The following is a 23,370-nucleotide window of genomic DNA, read 5'->3' on the forward strand; positions in this document are numbered from 1 at the left end:
CCCTTGCCGTATAACCAAGATTTCGATGGGGTTACTATAAACAAAACTTATGTAGAAAGATATGGGACTGTCCGAGTGCCTTATTCTCACCGTATCTTAATCTCACCGACGTCGATATAGGGAAGCTCATCGGAATGGTGGCACTGGAAAGTAAATTTGGCTCTTGGATCGTTAGGTGTCTAAGGCTGGGTCTTTTCTGGGCGTATAAGTCTGTGTAGAATTTTTGGACTTCCGCCAGTACTTCTGGTTTAGAGGCGACCGTGTTTCCCTGACCTGTTGTCAGTTTTGTCAGGTGACAACTAGAGGTGGAAGGTTTTGCGAAGACTTTGGAGCCTTTGTTTTTTCTATGACTTCGTGAATAGTATTTGCATTGTGTATGCGGATGTCATCCCTTATACATTTCTTCACCTCTTTGTCAAGTACTGACGCTCCGGTGCGGTAGCATTAAGATGCTGACAAGCGTCGATGGCCTTGAGCGATTACGCGCCTACTATAATTTCTGCAATAAGGCGCCATACGCCCCGATGCGGCAAGAGTGTGGTAGTTGGACATTTCGCTTGATTTAACATAATATTGATTGCCGCTAACAGATGGCGTTGTACTTAAAATACACACATGCTGTCAAATCAAAAAATATCAAAGCATATAAGAACTGGACATGTTATGCAAACAAGAAACAACCCACACCTCGAGTGAAATTGACTTATGTATTTAGGTAGAACACCAGACGTGTCCTTTACCCGCTCACAAAAGATCCTGGTAACATACCAAGCCACAACGGAGAAAATAAAAGTCCTTCAGGGTACCAACCCTAAATAAGTAACTTTTTAATAGCTAAAAAGAACCTTCCTGCTTCTTATAACTTTATATAAAGTCTCTTTTAAAATATGCTAAACGGATCCATGTCACATGTACTGAAGTACTGTAGATCTTTGGCGTTTTCATTACGAAAACTAGAACATGGTTCTCGTTAACTAAGTAAAAAGATACATGATGTTTTCTATTTATTGCTATATAATATAATCGTTTCCGTATATCGTTCTCACTGCTACAGTACATCGTTTGTCTCAAATAGAGATGCGCCGAGTACAAGTTTTACCGAGTAACCAAGTACCGAATATTACTCGGTTTAACATATGCGAGTCGAGTGCTCGGCCGAGTCACTCGGTTCATTACCACCAGAACGCGATGATCCTAAAAGCCCACGTTGCTCTAGAATTAGGCTGATATGTCAATGAAAGTTTATTGTCGCGAGAGCAGAGTCCTTTCCAATGGTGGGCAGAGCATAAAACAAAATATCCAAAACTGGCACAATTAGCACGAGTATTTTTATGTGCAAGCACTGTGTATAGCGAGCGGTTATTTGCCGAAGCGGGTAATATGTAGGAGGAAGAAAAGAACAGATTAGTACCTGAACACGCAAAAAGCCTTGTAAATATTACTACCTACATCATAACTTGCCTTTATAAAATTTTAAATATTAATAATGTAAACTTTCTTTTTAAATTACTAAATTGCTAGAAACTTTTACAATTTCTAGTAATAAATCTCTTTTCAATATTTTAAATATATTGTTGATTTTACTTGATTATGTCTATAGCTGTGATGCTTTATTTTAACCGAGTACTCTTCTCATGAACCGAGTTATTCGGCCGAGTACACCGGGTACCGAGTAGCAAACGAGTACTCGGCGCATATCTAATCTCAAATAACTTACCTATTTATTTCTTCGCACTGTTTTTACAAAAATCTAATTATCTCAAAAGTGACATTTTGTGGGTTGGTTATAATTTGCATAACTATGTCCAACTACATATCTCGTAAGTATCGTGCTCGACGGTAGACCGCCGATTACAATACAATATAAATTAATTTGTCGAAACCATGTCAAAACAGAGGTCTGGCAACGTATCCCACGAACGCTAGCTACGCAGCTGAAGTTTTCAACGTTGCAATTTTACTAAATAATCAAGGACGCAAACAATAATTTCGTTTTTGTTTTGAATACTTTGTGTTTTAGGTTCTAATCCAACCAAAAATATATTTTTTTTATGCTCATCTAATAAAATATCGAAATATATATCAAAAAATCACCTAGTAAAATATTTGACTTTTTTTAAAATATTTTGTTTTGATTTCAACAAATTGGTGCATTATATTTACTTATTTACGTATTTTTTTGTGTATGATATTTTTTCACACTGTTACGTGCCTGTCCATAATTTGCAAGCAAATATTTAACTCGTACTTTAGTAGGCGAAAGTTACTTTTTACTCCTAAATTTGTTATTTGTCTTTTATTTAAAACAAATAAAGCGTCAGGATCAAGATAAGTACCATTTAAATAACCACACCAAATTTGGTAGTAGGCAAGTTTCGTTTGCCCGAGAAAAATATGTTAAAAAATAACCACCAAAGTCTCACTGTAATCCAGTTTTTGTATTACCTTATGACAATAAGCAATATTCTAGGAATTTCAAGCTACACTTCAAGATACGTATTCCTGTAATACTAATACCTGTGTACTATTTTCAAAGTTCCACTTGCTATGTTATCGCCTAAAAACTTACACAAAAACACCATATTTAAGCGATTTTGGGCACCTCATCGCCTTAACATTTTCACGTTTTACCCTCATTAATTTCAGAGTCTCGCGGGAGAGCTTCGACTTTCGGCCATTGCTCGTTTGTCGAAAGTGCTTGAATCCTACATCGTGGACGATCCTCGTACTATATATTGTATTTTAACGCTCGAGGCGACTAATATATGTTGAAAAAACCCTCTTACATAATTTGTTACGACTTTCTACTATAAATACATTATGCAGCAGGTAGTTATATAGTGGTATGTAGTTATACTCCTTTCAGTTAGTGAAATTAAAGTGCTTAAAAATTGTTAATTGCACGTACAAAAATATCTCGCAACACAAATATCAATTAATTATGAAACTAAGTAGACAGAAATTATATACGAGTATATTGAGCCTCTGTCACCCATGGGTTAGGCAGGGGTGAATGAACTTCGACAACATTCCATTTAATTGGAACTTGTGCACGTCTTGTCTACACATGAAGGTATAAAAAATTTATAATACTATACTATTTTCCCGCCTAGTTATAAAAACTATTTTACATTTAAAAGATAGTAAATACATTTAATAATGATTACATGGTAGCATTTTACTGATGCTATCTATTATTAAATGACATTATTCACGTAAAAGCTGTTAACTGTAATTATATGGCTTACCGATCAATAAACAAAATTTATTTAAGTATTTTGTGAACAAATACATTTTTTCATGAAATGTATTGAATGGTCTTTACAAGTACACCTATTCTTAATGTTATCATTTAGCATTAAAATTGTCATTTTTACTCTTCAATGGGACAAATTCCATTGATAAATGTCCCAAAGGCAAATGGTAAAAAGGGTAATTCTATAATGTAAGACTATCTTGATAGGTAATAAATATAAGCATATCCACCATTGTATAATGTGTAACGGATATGTAGTGTACTGTATACTGTGTCAAAGTACCTATAGTGTGAGACTTTTCTTATCGTCTTACCATTACAACCACGTCACAACACTCGAATATACAATACAAAAATTGAGGCAACTCATTTGTGCTGCCGACATTTATTGTCTTTCCGCCAAAGTAATTATATGTATAGCTCGTCGTATTACTCTTTATTTAGCTTGTGTGTTTAACCAATAATTCACAAACAAACAATTTTTGGTTATATAGAAGTTAACAAAGACAATACGTCGACGTTAATTTCTTGGATTTTTAAAGCAAAATGTTGTTTCTTGCAAAACGATCCCACTAATTTCCGACACATTTCAATGCTTCCGACTATCATTACAAATTTTGAGTAGACGATATTTTAATGCATAGGAAGACTAGCACGATGTTACAGTTTGTATTCTGTGAAGTGTTCAAAGCCTTTGATTTTATGTACATTAATACTCCGGTGAGGGTTTGAATAAACGGTGTGCCTTAACAATCGTCTCCACAAACTCACTAAGTTAATCGCTTCTATGATAAGGTCTCTGGTGATATTCAAAATTTACCGTTTATGAAGTTCAAATCTACTGTGAACAATAGTAGATTGTACTACCAGTGCATAAAACGCGTCATTTATATATTTAAGTCGAGGATAAAATGGGTTTTATGAACAAGTTATACACTCTGCTTTTCACTTCGATTGCGAGGAAGTTAAACAGCAATATTACAAATAAACAATTATTTTATTAAAATTGAATATAAAATTACAACAATTAGACACAACATTAATGTGATGGTTTTTTTTTTTATTTTAAGCACTAGAGCATAAAATCCTATTTTATGCAGCCAGCATAAATACGAACTTTATAGCCAAAACTTATTTATTAAGTTAATTAAATTTTACACCATTATTGTACAATTTCTGTTTACTTAGAAGTTTAGAAATCTATGTTATTGATCCGTTTCACGTTCTAGATTATCTTTACTTTTTAAATAACAGTAAACTAATAATATAAAACTATTACTTCCCATCAGCAATGAGTCCATCGGAGCCAGGGCTGTCAACTACGACAACCACGCAGGAGACCTTAAGCGAGAAGACGGCCGAGATCGCTCGCAAGATGAACATGGAAACTTGGCAGCTGGTCGCCATTCTTGTTGGTGAGTGAAAAATCCTTTTATCTCATTCATTCCTTCAATATTAATATACTATATTTATGAAATGAATTCGCACTATACTTTCAGTGTTTGTACTTATACGTGATTGCTTCGAATAATTTTTGAAGCTTTGGGCCGCGCAGTTGATGCATGATGCGATTAGGTCCGTTATCTACCGGAAAGGATGAATGAAAGAACAGTGTTCCAGCAACCGTCATGCGGAATAAATTATTTCTATTTTATTCTACTCGTATTCTATTTATTCAACCAGTAATAATTGTCTAGTTTCGTTAAACCGCTTAGAGACGGTAACTTAGCGAAATGCTACTTGTCTATGATACTCAACTATTCTCTGCTCCACTTTGGTATACAATGCACCTCACAAGTAATAGGGTTTACAAACTATTGTTTCAATGTCACTCGTCTGACCCGCGTCTTGTGATGTATGGATTTCAGCGCGGTCAATCGTAATTAACAGTGTATCGAAATATAAACGTTGCTCTGAAACCAATCTAAACTTCTCGGATGGAAGCTTCCACTTTTTCATCAAACGTATTTAATTTAGGTACTGTGATACAATTTCGCAATTCAATTAATGTGTTTATTCAAACGTTTTTTTATGAGTAAATTGAAATCGCAAACAGTTATTCAAACAAGTCACAAATTACTTCACGATTATATTTTATACAAAAGTATTATGTACGCCGGTTTTATTAAATCATTAAAATAGTAAAACGATAGGTAATGAGCTTTAGGTAAGAACGGCGCATGCGTACAAAAGGTGAATGAAGTAAAATTAAATTTAGGCATCACTTTCCCTATCATACGTCGGTACAATGAACCGTTTGCGTCAGGATTTACAAATACTTATATCAAACTAAGAAGCGTAGGAGTTGGTGTCTGATATAGTTTGTGATTAATGAATTGATTGACAGTCAACGTACCGTAATAAACTTCTTTTAGAATTAAATATATTACTTGTCAGGATTATTGAAAATAAAGCTCGAAATTTGATTAAGTCTTATTTAGAAAACATAAAAATAATTCAGGAGAATTCTCCAGAAACAGTTCGAAAATTATTGATATATGTCAATTATACGTTAACACATAAATATTAAAAAAAAAACTTATGTTTAATATTTAATCACTTGCTGGAGGCTTGAGTTACAAACAAATCAACCCTGCTAGTGACGGAGAGGTAAGCCTCTCTAAATTCTATCGTGAAAAATGTAGCCACGTTATCTGGAGCTCGTATTCGCAAATAATCAATTGGTCGCATTGATTGTCTCATGTTTTATTGATTTTTTTATTGAATTTCACGATATTTAACCATTTTGACAGTCATATATTTTTTGTGAAATAACTCCACAAGTTTGTTATAATTTACAATTTATTTGTATTAATATACAAAAAACGAACACAAAGAAAAGTCCCTTCGACCCGACACGAACAATAATTGCCTCATGTTTACTTTCTGTTTAACTTTACCATTAACTTGCGTGATAACTCGATTTCACTGCCAAAGGTCGTTTTCTTAGAGGAGGTTGCCTCTAAGTTAACTACAAAGATCAAAAAGTAATTGAAGTCAAAGCGCCCTTACTCAGTTTATCGAACTGTGAACAAGAATATATATTTAATAGTATATATTTAAAAGTTATAATTATTGTTTGTTCGTTTAATTCATTTGATTTGTCTTTGTTTTGTTTGATTGATCGAAATTAAAGGTTGTTTTGATTGATTAATTGAAATAAATATGTTACAAATTATCAACTTCCCTCCCTATGTAGGTAAATGAAAGGTAAAGAATTCCAGATCCTTGAAATCTTAACTAAAACTTGCGTGAAGCAAATGAACCGTCGTAAGATTAACCATTCACGCATTCCAGCTTTCGCAAATCTGTCTTCGTGCTATGGTCATTCACGCAACTGAACCATCGCGCTTTTAAACTTTCGCTAAACTGACCATTATGAAAATAAGCCGTCCCGCATTATAGCTTTCGCGCAACTGTCTTTGCACCATCGTCATCATTCGCGTAATCGGCATTCGCAATCACGTGCGAGACCCGTACGTAACGTATGGTACATTCGAGTCATGATGAAATTTTCAATGGCCCGAGAGACATATCACGTGAAATTTCTTCCTCCAGGTGTTTTCGTCATTAACCAACCCCATATGGTTGGTATTTTTAGTATAGTAGTCATTTACCGTTTTTGTGCCAAAACCTATTAGATAGTAGATAAAGTGGTGGATTGAAAAGGTCTAAAAGATTCACCGTTGAAATCTAAGTCCCCTGTTTATCAGTCCCCTTGTTCACGTATGTGGTAGGTGAGTGAAAACCAGGCACAGTTTCATGCATTTTCAAACTATAGGTAAGCATCAGGATTTTACGAAAATGTGATCCCGATGAAATTGACTAGAAAGTATTTTTTATTAGTAAGTTGTCGTTTTAGTTAAGTACTTTTGTTACCTATACAGTAATACCGACTGAAAAATTAATGTACAACAGATTTTGCATGTTTTCGCTTAGCTACAACTAAAGAATAAACGATTTATTGTGATGTGTTTCGTTTTATATAAGTTTCCTGACTATTTTATCATGCCCAAAGTAGAAAAAACAACGGCGGGGCAGAATTTTGTCTAAATACTTCCATCGCGATTTGAACGGATACGGGTACGTATACGGATATTAAATTACAAAGTTGAAAGTCAACTCTGTGTTTTCTGTACAGGGTAATTTATAAAATACTAACAACTTTTGTTCAATGACTTTTTACAAAACGTAGCCTAAACAAAACCTAATAAATTTACCAAAAATAAACTTTAAAATTTTTGTTTTACTGTGACACTTTGTAGATCTGTATTCAGGAATAAGAAGTAAGTTCAAAGGTGCAAGAGTCCTCCCGACAACCGCAATCCCCGCTCCTGTGTTTTGCATCGGACTGGTACTTACGCTAACGCTTTCGTCTGTTACCACACAGAACTGTCATCGTTTAGAGTGATCTATTTAAATATTTTTGTTTTTATACGCAAGCAAAATTTGATGAATTATTGAAAGTCATGGAACAAAAGTTGTTGTTTATGGTGATAGTAAATAATTCTGCGAAACTGTTAATATTTTACAAATAACACGGTATAGCATTCATGTAAATTACACTGCAGATTAGATAAAGTGATAAAGTGTTAAATTTGCACCATTCCGTCATTTAATATCTCTAGGGTGACCTTCGACTACCCCATTGAAAATCTTCTCTATTTAATTCGTGCAGCTTGGACTCGGTTTCCTCCTTTCCCAACAAGAAGTTCCATGCAAAAACTTCTTGCCGGGAAATGTTTTCTTGTGTTTCAATACATTTCCTTTTACTTTTCTACTTTGTATATAGTGCTTATATTTTATTTAACGCTTAAGTTTGATGATAATTATGGTAATTTGACTAGGAGTTGCTGTGGTGGTGCTCGGAATATGTTTCTGCTGCATCAGACGGTGTTTCCGCAAACGGCGTTCCAAGGATGGCAAGAAGGGGATGAAGGGTGTCGATCTCAAGTCCGTCCAGCTTTTAGGCTCAGCTTACAAGGAAAAGGTACAGTATACATTATTTGTACATGAACACTAACTGCCGGGCTGCTGTACGGAAAAATTACCAATCACAAAGCTAAACAACATTTATGTTAAATTGTTATTTTGAATGGTTGGTATTGAATTAAAATAACGTGTCCCGCGTTTGTATAGATTAATAATATCTTTTTACCAAATGAATTGATTTCACGAAATTAACGTCAATCCATGTTACAATTATGCTATTTTCTCTATTATAACGTGTTTATAATTAGTGTTATTAAAACTGTATTACACAGACGACATCAATGAATAATACTAACAACCAAACGACACTGATATTGCCTATAAAATCGTAAGACTGAAGTCAGCAAATCTTCTCGAGCAAAAGAGAACATGACACAAAAAATATCGAAAATGAATGGCGTTTATAACAAAGAAGTTTGGTCAGAATATCAATTTTGTAATTTCACTATGTCTCAAATTATATTTGTTTAAAGATAATCGATAATAACGGAATGGAAATTACACAGATTACAAAATAATACAACCGATTAAATCTGTGATGGCGAGAATACTATTTTTGCCTCAGTCGAGATTTTAATAACATTTTCTGTTGACAATATTTTGGGATAATGTGGAAGTGTAGGTACGAGTATACACCCCCCAAGATAAAAAAGTTCTCGTATGATAAAATTCATATCATAGTAAATTCTGAGTAGACATTCAATAAAATGTATGTCTAAGAAGTTACATTTATCATGAGCAGATTAGACAAGCTATTATGGACCCTGCAGTGACGGTGACGGTATTAACAGCTGTAGAAACCAATGCAGAGAAACATGTTCGTTTAGAATTCGGCACCTAAACGGTGATGTGTAATTAACTTGGTAGTCTTTTTATATTGTGTGATTTTAATTTTATACTTGGTCTTTGAACAGCAGCGAGGATGATATATTATGATAGTTTTATTTAATAGGATTCTTACCTATGAACTATGAATGTTACCTATATATTTAAAAATATATATTTGAAGCTTTCTTATCTCGTAATGAACTATGCAGTTGAGAGCACAAAATCATACCATATACTAACTTTTCACATATAGGTATACACGTAAGCATAGATATAGAAAAATATCTATGCACCAAGTTAATCAAAATGTCTGCGTCATTCCTTATTCTTACTTCATCATAAATAAGGATCCTATAAATACAGAGGATTATTAAAATATCTATTGATAAGAAATAAGATATTCATGTGAAATTTGCCGCGGGACGTGCATGTAGGTTCAGCCGGACATGGAGGAGCTCACGGAAAATGCCGAAGAACCTGATGATGGAGACTCTAAAAAGGAAGAGCAGAAACTAGGCAAACTCCAATATAAGGTGGGTAGTTTCATTGTTGAAAGACAAATGGAGAATGAAGGCGGTACAGCGTACGCGTTGCTTCGGTACGATTATATTATAGTTTTCTCTTTTGATATTAAATTAAATTAAATTCGTTTTTTATAATTTATTGATTTCTGTGTTCGAACGTTATTTGTGAGGTCTCGATGATGAATTAACATATTTTTTAGAAATATATTTTTAACATATTTAAACAATATTCCGAAACGTTGGCGATAATATTAATTGTAAAATATCTTGACACAACAATGGTTGTCACTCTCCTTTAGCGTTTTATTTAAGTACTTAAGACAAACCAATATTAACACAGAAACCAATAACAATCACTCTTCACAATATATTCATGTAGATAATTAATAAAAGCGAATGTGTCACGCGTCGGGTGATGTCCCATTAAACCATTTACGACTTCATTCTCAGATCGTTACACGCCGTTTGTTTTCTTGATAAGCTTAACACCCAGTTAACTCCGCTATTTACTTAGCATTTCGATTTATATTAGCCCTTTATCCATGTTGCATAAAGTTTAATAACTTCCAGCAATAAATTTCAGCTTCATAAAATATAAAATTTCAGATATCATCTTTATTAGTATAGTGTCTTTTCCGACGTCATAAATGTTATCTTTTTAAGTTATGATGACTGTCTCTGTCGAGACTATCGAGGCGTTGTTGTTGTTATCAATTGTAAACGATCAACCATATATGAATTGTACTTTTTGTAGAGGAATAATCTTGCATGGTAGTAATTTCAAGACAAACGTAATCAGATAAAATAACATTTGTTTCCATTTGGCAGCTGGAATACGACTTCAACAGCAACAGTTTGTCCGTAACCGTAATTCAAGCTGAGGACCTTCCCGCTCTGGATATGGGAGGCACCTCGGATCCTTACGTGAAGGTCTACTTACTTCCTGATAAGAAGAAGAAGTTCGAAACCAAGGTCCATCGAAAAACACTCAGTCCGGTCTTTAACGAAACTTTCGTCTTCAAGGTAACTATTTTTAGATACTACAAAATAGTAGGTACATTTGCTCAGCGAACCAAAGATCTGGACCGCCGACAACAAAAATCTATTACTAAATGTATTAGTTTTGAAACCTGAAATACCTATAAATGGTGGTGGAAACTTTTTGAAAATTTCACAATCGAATGACGTCGTTTTCATAATTTTATTCATGTGTAATTAATGCCTTCTTCCTATTAGTAGACAATTCTAATTACCGTTTTTGTCTAGAGCGTACCATATGCTGACGCTATGAACAAGACTCTCGTATTCGCGATATTCGACTTCGATCGGTTTTCAAAACACGACCAGATTGGCGAAGTGAAGGTACCGCTGTGCCAGGTTGATTTGGCGCAGACCATTGAGGAATGGCGTGAACTCCAGAGCGTCGAAGGCGAGGGCGGTCAGGTACGAAACACACACGCATTAGACCTTACCTGTCCACATCAGAGACTATTTAAACAAACTGTTTATATCAAACAGATTCAAGCAACAAATGTTTACAGAGGTAAACGACGAAAAAAATTTGAATAACCTTAAATACGAATGAGAACTTTGAAATATTTATTTGCCGACTATGGCGGTAAATATTGTGCACTGAATGGCTAACTACAGGGACTTTGGTAATAATTTAAGTTAAATTTAATTATACACATACGATAGAGTCATTTGTATACAGCTAATATTATATTATTTAAGATTCCTGTATTATTTCTGTATATCTGACGAACACAATTGGCTACTTCAACCATACGCGTTGACTCCCGAACTTAATATATTTTGTAACATAATACAAAGGCTTTACTTTTCAGCAAAACACACCTCTTCACGTGTGGTAACAGCATAATTTTATACAAACATTTTTTCTATTATTACCTACCTACTCGTACATCAGTTTAAGCTTTAGGACAACTGAAAAATCAGAAAAAATGCTTTTTTTACCATAGAATATATACTCGATTATCTTTCACGAAGACATTCATGTCACGTCATCATGAAATTGTATTTAGTACTATTTTCCGCATTTGGATTGTGTAAAATATTGCAAAGTTGTTATAAAATTAATAAAGAACGACAATTACTTTCGTCAACAGTCACACCCAGGTCACATCAACAATTTATATTAACACAAAACTATCAAATAGGGCTACATCATCCATGGATGCACAAATAGTTTTAAGACATCAAGAGCAAAAGACATGCCGATCTATTAAATAAGATAACTATTTTATCTTTTTCCTTAGCTTAGGCTAGGCTGGCAAAACACACACACACAAACATTACACAATATCTCTAAAAGTCACTACATTAATTTATATATTCCATTTTGCCGTTAATGGATTTGTGTTTTGGCAGAACAGCATTATTTTAATAAAATGCCCGACCTTACAATAACTATCATTTTGTTTCTCCTGCTTAACGTTTATATATTTGTGCACATCTTTCGCTATCTTCTTTCTTACTGTTTACATTAATTTTACTAGAGAGAATAATGTTTTATTTCTAATTAGTAGAGTGTTAAGATACTTATTGAAGGGTCGGCTTACATTTTTGAAATCTTACTGCACTTTTTTGACTGGAGAATCCTTGACTACTTCATGTAATTAAGGAATGTATTCTGACTTCAATGCAATTTCAAAAGCACTGCAAAGCTACAACACAAGTGCTTTAGTCAAGGGTGTCTCGTTATGAATCGAGTCGTCGTTTATTTTTCTGATAAAATCAATTTCGACAGCAAAAATGTATTTACTTGGTTTTCTCTTTTCTCCATATTTTCTCTGCTCTGCTTGGCTGTGTTTGATTGTGTCCTGAACAATCTTGCATGCCGCTTCAAAAACGAAATGATCATTCACGTAAGTATTATTTTGAGACACATCAAAATATACATGTACTAAACTGTAATTTGGAACACGTTGAGCTAATAAGTGTACCAGTGTTACTACTTCTTCGATATTTAAGCCATTATTACATAAGATTTGGAAAAGAAAATTTGAATAAGTATTGGGCCGGTGCTACAATTATTAGGTATACGTAGGAAAAGCTAGGACCATCGTTGAAAAAATTATAATCAGAAATCACCTTACCTTTTATCACCTTTCATACCACATATTATTTTTTATTTCTTCGATTTATGATTTATCTCCATCCAACACTTTTAATTTGTTTTATTGCGGCTGGGGAATGTTGCATGCCCGTCATTTTGTGCTCGTAATGTGCGATCTGAATTGGCATATTGTGTGGTTTGCAACAGATTTCAATAAAACCATTTGCCTTTGTTCAAATTCATTAACAGCGCTGTTGATATAGAGCAGCATATTGGCAGTAGAGTCAGAAACTCGCATTAGTTTTGTGCAAAACTAATGCGAGTTTCCACATAGTTACATCCACATTTGTGCGCAACTATAACGATGTTTTTTTACTCTATTAGTTTTTAAACTTTCGAATCATAACTCTGCGAGCAACTTATGCAAATGCCAATTCAAGGAGTTAAATGTCGTGTGGTGATTGGCTGTGTTAATATCTGTCGACACCTTGGTCTTTTATCATAAAAAGGACTTAACAACCCGCCATTCTGTATTTGGGAAATTGTATTAAAAGTTTTTATAAAATGTTATTAGGTACAAGCAATATATTCATAGAATTATTAACCTTTCATTTATCATGACGTTAACATTACCTTTGAGTTTACGACAAATCAGATGTGCATAATTTCCGTCATAATTTTTAAATGGAAATGTACATTTTTTAAACCACTTACCTATTAGTTATATGAATTATTTCTTGTGAAGAGTGCTTTAATACAAAAGGACAAATACTCAAGTATGTTACAGGTCACCTTCTGACCGACGAAAGAAGATACTCGACCAAAAAACGGACCATTCGCATGCGTGGTGGTGTCTTAAAACAATAAAAGATAATATCTTTATACTACGTACCTCCTAATTTTTTTCTTTTACAAGTAAAAAAATTGTTAAAAATATTATTCATTAATATATTATGTTTTATTGTTGTGTATTAAATGTGTGTTTAAAGGTAAAACTCTAAGCATTGTCTTTTTCGTTTATTATCTTTATATTTGAGATTAATCTAAAAACCGATAAATCGAAAAAAACAATTATGAATAAAGTTATACATTATTAAAATTTTGTAAAAGGACAATGTTTACTTTCGCTATGCTTCATTCGCCTGCTACAATAGAAGTCACTAGATGTCTATGGTGTACACGAATGTATTAGTGTTATGATTGTATAAATGTATATATACACTTATCTACGTATAGCTGGTATACATTGAAGAAATTTCCAGGTTCAAACGTCTCATAGTCTGCGGGACGCAAGGGGAAACGCTCTAGACCAATCAACGGCCACAATTATGGGAAGGCCATTCTTATCTATTGGTGGATAAGCTATATTTCCTCAAATCAATTTAAAATTTCTAATTTGATTTTTTTAATTAACAGACAAGGATATTTCTTCAATTATTCGACTTAGTAGGACTAGTTATATGTATGTATATGTGTGTATTAATATGTGGACCATTAGACGATTGCGATCTGTTCCTAAAATGGTTAGTCGAGGCAACATCGAAGCAAAGGTAAAGTTCACCGCTGAGTAGGATTTACATATTGCAGGTTGTATAGGATCCAAGGAAAGCCGTAGATTTTTCTTTCGATGATCTGAACTGGGTGTTACATAAATTGGCATCATTTCGGCAACAGATCGTAATAAATTACACTACCTCTTCTATACCAATATTACCTATATATTTCAGCAGAAAACTGCTTCTTTTAGGTTTGATATGAACGTTGATGTATCTTTTTGTTGTTATGTTCGTCTTATAGAATTATGTTTCAAATATGTATGGTGTTTAATTTCATGTATTAGATGAAATTACATCTATGTGCTAAAACGTTATATGTAACGCAATGAAAGTGTTCGTCAAATGTGCGTATGACTAGATGCAATTGTTCATTCTCTTGAGGCTATAAGTCGACCGTTTATGGGCTATGCGTCCTTAAGCACGTACGTCGGTGCAGCATTTCAGTTGGTTTGAGCTCTTTTTTTACATTATACCACAAAATTTAAAACATTGTTTGGTTTGTTTGCATATCGTTGAGATCGATTTTCCATACAAACTATAAGACCTTATGCCGTTCGATTTGTATGGCAAGTGGATGTTTATCGATTTAAAAAAAGTTTTTGATCCAAGAGTTGTTCGTATTAAAGGATAGAATCTCCTCGCAAAACTATGTATGATTAAGTAAGTATTTAATCACCACGTAAGTGTTCAATCAACTTAAATTCTGTACCGATAATCCAATAACCATAAAATATACGCTTTTAGGTAACTACACGGAGCTATTGTTATGTTCATTTGTTTTTATTTCGTGTAACTCGTCTGTTGAGTACCCCGATCCGCCCTAAGCCGCGTTATTTATGGCCCGTATATCATCTACATATGATTTATATACAGCCTTTCAAAGTCGTTCTCTGAACGCTATATCCCTACACTATTTTCCTATATTATTCCAGATTCACAATTGATATTGCTGGTTTATCCCGTTTTATTTATTTACCGCTAAACTGTATAAAAAATATACTACTTCTATTTAAATAGAGGGACATAAATAAATTCAGTCACTTGACACTATATCTATTTAAACTGCCACAGGACTACTGAAACCGATACAGGACACAAAAGGTTCTTCAAAATGTTATCGAATAGTTCGGTTCCTATTGTGTGTATATGCGGTCGTATACACACAAGAGGAACCGAACTATTCAAAAGTCAATTTGAAAGTTGACACACTCAATTATAGGATTTGCATAGTAAATTATCAAATCCCATAAAAAACAACATTATTTTCTTTTGAATTCTGAATTACAGAATTTGTCCGGAATTGATATTTGACCCTGAACTTCAGACTGGAAATCAAGTTCGACATTTAGATGGCAGTTTCGAAAAATCTATAATGCTTCTTTACTTAATACATTTGAAAGTGTCGACTTTCAAATGTATTAATATACACTTTAACATTGCAGGACAACAAGTTGGGAGACATATGTTTCTCGCTGCGTTACGTACCAACTGCCGGAAAACTCACCGTGGTTATCCTGGAGGCTAAAAACCTGAAGAAAATGGATGTCGGTGGTCTATCAGGTAACGTTTCGTGCGTCATCTTAGTTTACATCTCAATGGTATACTGTACACTATATTTACTTAACACTTATGCAATTTCACAGGAATTTTAGGGTAACTTATTTACTTATACGTACTTTCTTAACTCTGTTGCTCACTGGTGTGTATTGACCCTTAGGGTAGACTTGCCCAAACCCAAAGTGCATGTTTCACATTAAGTATTCAATCATTTTCTCACTGTGTTGTCTCTGGCACAGTAAGTAACTACATAGCATTAAAATTCTACCTTTGTGCAATAAATTGACACGTTATCCCTTTACCATTCACTATTATTTAATACATTACGAATACTAAAACATCGCTCACATAATTAAATTCTTGCACTTAGTTGGACATAATTAGGTACAATTTCGCAACTCCTGCTTGAATACTGGCTGGCCCATTTACAGCGGACCAAAATTTTTTTTGAGATTGACGACTAATTTAAAATAAATATTTACTCTGCAAAAATAAATAGTTCGTAAATTAGGATTCTTTTTACTTTTCGAAAATTTCCTACTCTAGATAGTCACTAAAATCTAAAAAATCCAAGTGACAACAAAAAGAATACACGGGCTTTCCACAGGCTAAAAAGAAAATTATTACGCCAATGTCGCATGTGTATTGCAAAGGACAAGTACTTCGAAAACTTATTGTAGTGGTCTTTTTATATGTTTTTTTATATTTTATTATTCTTTTGTAAGTATGATTTTCTTTTCAAGTCTCAACCAGTCTCAATCCTTACAACAACCGAATTACAAATTTTCGGGCCATTGTAAATGGGCTACCTTGTTTAAATAGAAAATGAGTTATATTCTATTTTTCAGTTTAGACTAGCGCCTGTGTTATTAATTTATTATTAGTATTAGACATTTCTTGCATTCATTAACAAAATATCCATTTCTTAATAGCTTTAAAATAATTACTGTCATACTAACAAATTTCATGTTTCTTTTTCATATCCTGCGTCATGGACATACGGCAACAGACCCGTACGTAAAGATTGCTCTTATGCAAAATGGCAAACGTCTCAAGAAGAAGAAAACGAGCATCAAGAAATGTACACTGAATCCCTATTACAACGAGTCATTTACTTTTGAAGTACCATTCGAACAAATACAGGTGCGAGCCGAGATTGGAACAAAATTCGATGTCGTGGCGCATAGTTTGGACAAATCTTTTGCAAAATTCTCACTCAATCGAAAAGATACAAATCATTGGTATAACGAAGTTTGTGATACGCTAAGTTTCGTCGAAATTGTTCATACTACGCGCAAATTGATGTTGTGTACTAATTGTTGTGATTGGATACATACACCACTTGAATCCATACCGATCCCACTCCCTGACATACAACAAGAAAATTGCGTTTTAATTTCAAAGATTTCTTTTGTTTCATTACAAAATACACTATTATTTTACAAAATTGAAACGTTATTTTTATTTTATAATTTATACACAAGATTTATTTTGTACTCTGTTTTACAATTATACTCTTCAGTAAAAATTATTTTGGTGTCGTTATCCTTCTTTTTGTGTAGTCTGATTGTTGTTTGTGATGCTAGTTAGTCCATGTGTAATTTCTATTAGTGTTTGTATTGGCTGTGTTTTGTGTGTTTCCTTTCAAATCTGTGAATAGTCCTTTTAATCTTTCCCTCAACCCGAATTCCCTTTTTTTATATTTTTCGAAGCTAATGTGTTTAGATTTCTTTAAATGTGACAATGCTGACCTTTATTTGTGACTAACGTCTCAGATAAAGGTTCCCATTATTTAGTAAAGATCTAATTATTTTGGCTTTGATTGATATAAACATCTTTGTCCATGTAACTGAGTGGTGTCGGAATCTCCCCTCGTAACTGCATTACAATTTGGTGACTTCAAATTGTAATTACTTTTGGTTTAAGGAATCCAGTTCCTCGTTTCTTCTACAGTCTTTTGTGTCCTTTAAGATTCATTTTTCACTTTTCCACCTTCTTAAACCATATGAATGACCGCTTTTACCCTCACCACCTAAAGGTATGTAAATAACCCAGTTCCACTCGACTGGAACTTATAAGTATATGGTGTAAATGTGTAAAAAAAATATTATTTCGTTCAAGAACCAACGCTTCGATTTTATTTTCATATCACAAATATATTTATTGTCCGCTTGAATGCTTGTCAGTGCGGTTCTCGTTACTGTTATATAAGTATTTACATTTATTTATTTATTATCATTACATACATATTTATGGCCCCCATTAAAAATCCACAAAATGGTAAAAACATTTTACCATAATATTGTCATCAAATTCATACTAAGATTCTACTATCAGGTCTTTACGTCATTACCTACTCTAATTTCAACTTTCTCAAAAAATATCTAAGTAGATCCATTGAAGACGATCTTTTTTAGTAGAAAGTGGTCTACTTTTTACCTGTTTAATGCAAAATTCATTGCTAGAAACTGTTAAATCGACTCATCCTAAGAACAAAGTCCGATATGATTATACAACGAAAAGAGGATAAGTACATAATCTCGTTATTTAAAATAAGGCCTAGCTATAGGTGTTTTCAGAATTTCATGTATTACGTGGAGCGCACTATAAGTTTCCGGAATGAATAAGAAAAAAATACTATAAATGGTCAGTAATGAATTTATTGTTTCTCAAAATATTCTCCGTTAGCGGTAATGCACTTTTTCATACGAATGAACCAATTTTGAAAACATTTATGCCTCTTCTCCGTGACAATCTCTGAAACATATTTTTCATAATCTTCGACAGCCTCTTCAGGTGACGAAAATCGTTGACCGCGTAACTGGTTGTTAATTATTCTTTATTATTAAGGTGCCAGGTCGGGACTGTACGCGGGATGGCTCATAAGGTCAACGATGTTCACCTTGAAAAATTCATTTGTCTGTCTGTGAGAACTGGCATTATCGCGGTGCAAGATGATACGTTTACGGTTATTTTTACGGAGATTGTCAATAACTTTCGGCAAACAAATGATCGTGTACCAATCACTATTCACGGCACAGTGACTCTACCAAAGCAACAGTAGCCACGTGTCCAGTTTAATTAAAAAAAGAAGCAATCATCCACTTACAGATTTTTGCACGCGCGCCACTTTGGTTGATTTCGGCTCATCTCGAAAGACCCATACGCTCACTTGCTGCTTTGTTTTGGGATCGTAACTATAAATCCATGTTTCGTCACCTGTTACTATGTCCCACACCAAATTTGACGCCCCTTCATTGAATCTGGTAAGCATGGCATTGCACCAAGTGACGCTATTCGTTTTTAGAGCCTCAGTCAAATTGTGTGGGATCCACCGAGAGCACAGCTTTTTCACACCCAAATGTTTGTGTAGTATTGATTGTATTTGACTCATGCCTATGCCTAAAGATGCCCGAATCTCATGGTATGTGACATGCCTGTCTGTTTTGATCATACGGCGCACAGCATCGATGTGTTTGTTGTTCACAGCAGTGGACGGGCGACCATCACGAAATTCGTCACTGTGATTCAAACGACCGCGTTTGAATTCTGCAAACCAGCTATAAATAGTTGTCTTGCATGGTGTTTCATCGCCAAAAGCAGTTTGAAGCAGAGGGAACCTCCGCTGAGTTAAATTACACTTAAAGTCGTAGAAAATCATACTACGAAAATTTTCACGAGTTAAATCCATGGTGATGTTGACAACCAATTTTTAAAATGACGCCACAATTTAAAAACAAGTGACAGTCATATGAAACAGACTGTATTCTATAGCCAAAGAGTTCCATTTTCAAATGTTGTAATTACTTTTTAAATATTGTTTATGTAAGTGGCCAGTTCCGGAAACTTATAGTGCGCCCTATGTATTTCGTTTGGGAAATATAAAATCGATCAACAGTCGATGTAATATCCACAGCTAAGAACAGCGAACGAAATGTACAATGTCCTGAGAATAAGCAGTCTTGCACATAAGTCTTTGTTCTACGTATAAGTCGAAATATACACTTGCACTCATTAAAATATTCTTATTGAAAGTGGTTGCACTTTACGACGAAACAAAAAATAAAACCTAACAGCTCCATGTTTATATAACTAAATAGTGGATTAGTTATATGCATTTGAGTTTTCAGACGATTATTTATACTAGTGGATATGCAATATACATATATATGGGTATGTCGCATTCCACGTTTAGGTTGTTCAGCCTTTTTAATACCTACACTTTAATAACAAGTTTGATAAGTACAGCCACTATCAAAAAGAACAAGGATTACTTGCACGGCTTTGGCTAATAACAAATCTGTTCCAAACACAACAGAAAGTGAATCTAGTAGTAACGGTGGTGGACTACGATCGCATCGGGACATCGGAGCCAATTGGGAAGGTGGTGCTAGGGTACAACGCGTCGGGCACCGAGCTACGTCATTGGTCGGATATGCTGGCCAGCCCGCGACGACCCATTGCGCAGTGGCACACGCTAAAGGATCCAGAGGATGGCGAGAAGAAGGATTAAGTTTGTGGCGGAGGTGAGTTCGAAACACGACATTTTGTACTTACTACTGCAAAACCAAATTCCTATTTAGCGCTTGTCTGATAGAGAGATGTGGTCTATAATTATTGATAAATAATGTTAGTTGCGTTTCAGGGACTTTTCGGTTCCAAAATAATAATTGCTTTGCATAAATAAATAAAAATCAAAACATTAGCAATTGACGTTAAAGGAAACATGGCTGACTACGATAAAAATACAACAAACACGCTTGCTTTTCAGATTAAGACCAGTTTGCAGAAGTACGATTATGGAGAGTTTCACTAATTTCATAAAAAATAAACATTTGAGTCCACGTGAACGAAGATATTCATCGCTACCAGATCTCTTGGTTTGAAGGTCCGTTGTTATAGCGTCATATGTACAAGTTATTATGATTTATAAGGTTATTTTAGATAGACTGTAATATGTTTACAAATAACCAATGTCAAATTTCTAAAGGTGGCATTATCGGGGCTTTGATAAAATAAAAGTTAGTAATCGGTTGTTAATGTCATAATTTCAATGGAAAGAGAAACTCCCCTGTGAAGGTTGTTTTACATTGACCTATTAGCGTGATAATTGAGGAATAAGCAACCGCTCTATTTAATTCCGAGACTGGAAATTTTAATAGTAACAAGCTTTATAGCCCAGTGGGTTGCACTTTAGGGATTTAGAGGCGCTGAATCAAATTTTTGTCAATATAAATAAGTTAGTAACAAACTTTTCTAAATTAATTCTGGTCTGGGTACTCTTAGGGTCGTATTCCAGAACTGTACTCAATGCTCAAGTCAGGATTTGAGCAGACTTGAGTATGATTTCAAGCACTGGAAATACAAGGCAAGGACTTGAGTAAGATTTTCAGTGCTCACTGCAATACTCAAGTCCTGACTTGAGCATTGAGTAGAGTTCTGGAATACGACCCTTAGTGCACTGCTCCCAAACTTATTTTTATTTTCGTGATAAAACCAGGTCAATGGTGTATTTATTTACTTGCACGTTATTAATAGTATAGGTAATAATGACACTGAACTGGACTGAAATGTGTTTTATATAATATAAATTAGTTACCAAATCAACGCAGAAACCAAGTGACACTATTATTTACATTCAGGTGCACTATCAAAATTTAAATTCGATTTTCATACGAGATATTTTCCAAAAATGATGTCGGTAAATGTTTAATGTTTAACATAAATTAAAAATATATATTTATATATACTTTGGCGTGTGACAGTACCAGCTACTCGATCAATGTAAATCCATCTTCATGTAATTTCACTTTGATCGACTTCTAACTAATACTCGTTTCGTATCTTGCTATATCGTTGTGAAAGGGTTAGAGCGCTAAGTAAGGTGGTGTTGTGCGGAGAATAGAAAAAATGTTAAATTTTCTTTGCCACTTCCAAGACCTAGCGTCTATTTTTACTAAAAAAAAATTTGTAAAACGTTGTATTAAAGTTAATCAGCTTGATTTTTTAAGTGTGCTTTGATTTAAAATCGAATGTGTAATTTAGACATGTTTAATTCGGAATAAATAAATCATATAATCAAAAACTACTACACAATGCTATGTAAATAAGTTGAATCCTGTTAAATTTATTACATTCTATTTTACTATCATGTAAGTGTTACGGTGTTAATACCCTTTATTATTATTATTAACAACGAGGTTCTTCTGAAGAAGGGATGATGTAAGTACTTATATAGAGTATGGTTGTAACGATAGGTTTTTGTTTTTCAAGGATTAGACTCCCTTCCTTTGAAGAACTTTAGGCCTATTGTACGTACTTCGTTATTTTAAACATGACAACTATCTATTAAATGACATTGTCCACAAAAACCATTATCGCGTTTCCGTGACTGCGTCTACATGTCATTTTGAATTATTCTAGCTATTAACTAATGATTATAATTTATGTAGAGCAATTTATTAATGAACTCGACATATGCAGAATAACGTTGTTATTCATATTTAAACGCGTGCTATCATCGAAACTAGTCACATATTTAAGGTTACAACAAACAATATACAAATAACGTATTTCATTGTTAAATTATGTAAAATCGTTTCACATTGTCTCTACGATATAAAAACATCGTGATATGAACTGACGCTTCTCACGAAGAAAATATATTATTTGATAGTCTTCTTTTATCTATAACACGTAATATTATATTATATACTTACATGACTTACGCTGTGTATTCATCTATACATGTATTAAACCTACTTAGCTAAAGCTTGACTGTTATTCATCACAATCCCGTGTGTTATTGTGTATATAATGTTATCACATGTTAAATTTCACAATCACGATATGATATCTAGATATACATAGGAGTAATGGAGTCAAGCTTCAAGTACCTAACATATTATAGAAGTGCACCAACACGAAACAAGTAGGGAATAGACTTGTTCAAATTCTGTATTTAATAATTATATAAATTATGTTAATATTGTATAATTATAGATTGTACTTATAACACGTTACAACAGATTCACTGATATAATTAGCCTAGTACATGTTCATATTCAGGAGTTAAAATGCTAATCAAAATATTATAGAATACTATTTCTTAGTATGTATTTATGTGCAATTGTACCTAATAAAATAAATACTGGGCATGCCAGTATCTTTGTTACGTAATTTTTTTTAACTATTGAAACAATTTGGCGTCCGTATTGTAATTTTGTAGATGGACGCCAAAACTCTGTAAACAAAATCTCCCTGTGAATCTGTTGGAGCAAAATTCAAACTATTTATAATATATCTCAGGCCGTTGCGATCAGCGGTCCGGCCTCAGTAGTATTGACAATATAGACATTCCAAAAGCTAATTAATTAACATTGACATTTTGTAATCTTAAATCGGATGCCGTGTAATATGAATAAACGCTAGTATAAAAAATACGCTAAGATATACTTCGATACATGATACCATGTATCTTATTGCTGGTGATGTCTGTATTTAAACAAATCACTTTCTCGAAGCTAAAATGACACAAGTAAAATTGATATTGTTATTACAAGTCTACTAATACTTTAC

The 23,370-nt window shown here is 33.8% G+C and overlaps 1 protein-coding gene across 5 annotated transcripts in view; it reads left to right on the plus strand.

Moving 5' to 3' along the window:
• The window catches only part of LOC113226794 (synaptotagmin 1), a 34,956-nt gene extending 13,830 nt beyond the window's left edge, over positions 1-21,126 (plus strand). Inside the window, exons 3-11 of one of the 5 annotated variants that reach the window (XM_026459544.1) lie at positions 4,546-4,671; positions 8,104-8,246; positions 9,517-9,609; positions 10,429-10,623; positions 10,867-11,043; positions 15,678-15,795; positions 16,802-16,935; positions 20,111-20,318; positions 20,564-21,126. In XM_026459544.1, the coding sequence (XP_026315329.1) occupies positions 4,546-4,671; positions 8,104-8,246; positions 9,517-9,609; positions 10,429-10,623; positions 10,867-11,043; positions 15,678-15,795; positions 16,802-16,935; positions 20,111-20,305 (1,181 nt within the window). In that variant the 3' untranslated portion in view covers positions 20,306-20,318; positions 20,564-21,126. Of the gene's footprint in view, positions 1-4,545; positions 4,672-8,103; positions 8,247-9,510; positions 9,610-10,428; positions 10,624-10,866; positions 11,044-15,677; positions 15,796-16,801; positions 16,936-20,110; positions 20,319-20,563 lie in introns of all 5 variants that reach the window. The other 4 variants (XM_026459547.1, XM_026459542.1, XM_026459546.1 and 1 more) reach the window with 4 other exon arrangements.
• Positions 21,127-23,370: the final 2,244 nt, after the last annotated feature.

This window comes from Hyposmocoma kahamanoa, unplaced genomic scaffold (genome assembly GCF_003589595.1).
Source record: "Hyposmocoma kahamanoa isolate Upper Pololo Valley unplaced genomic scaffold, ASM358959v1 202, whole genome shotgun sequence".
In the NCBI taxonomy this organism is placed as follows: Eukaryota; Metazoa; Arthropoda; class Insecta; order Lepidoptera; family Cosmopterigidae; genus Hyposmocoma; species Hyposmocoma kahamanoa.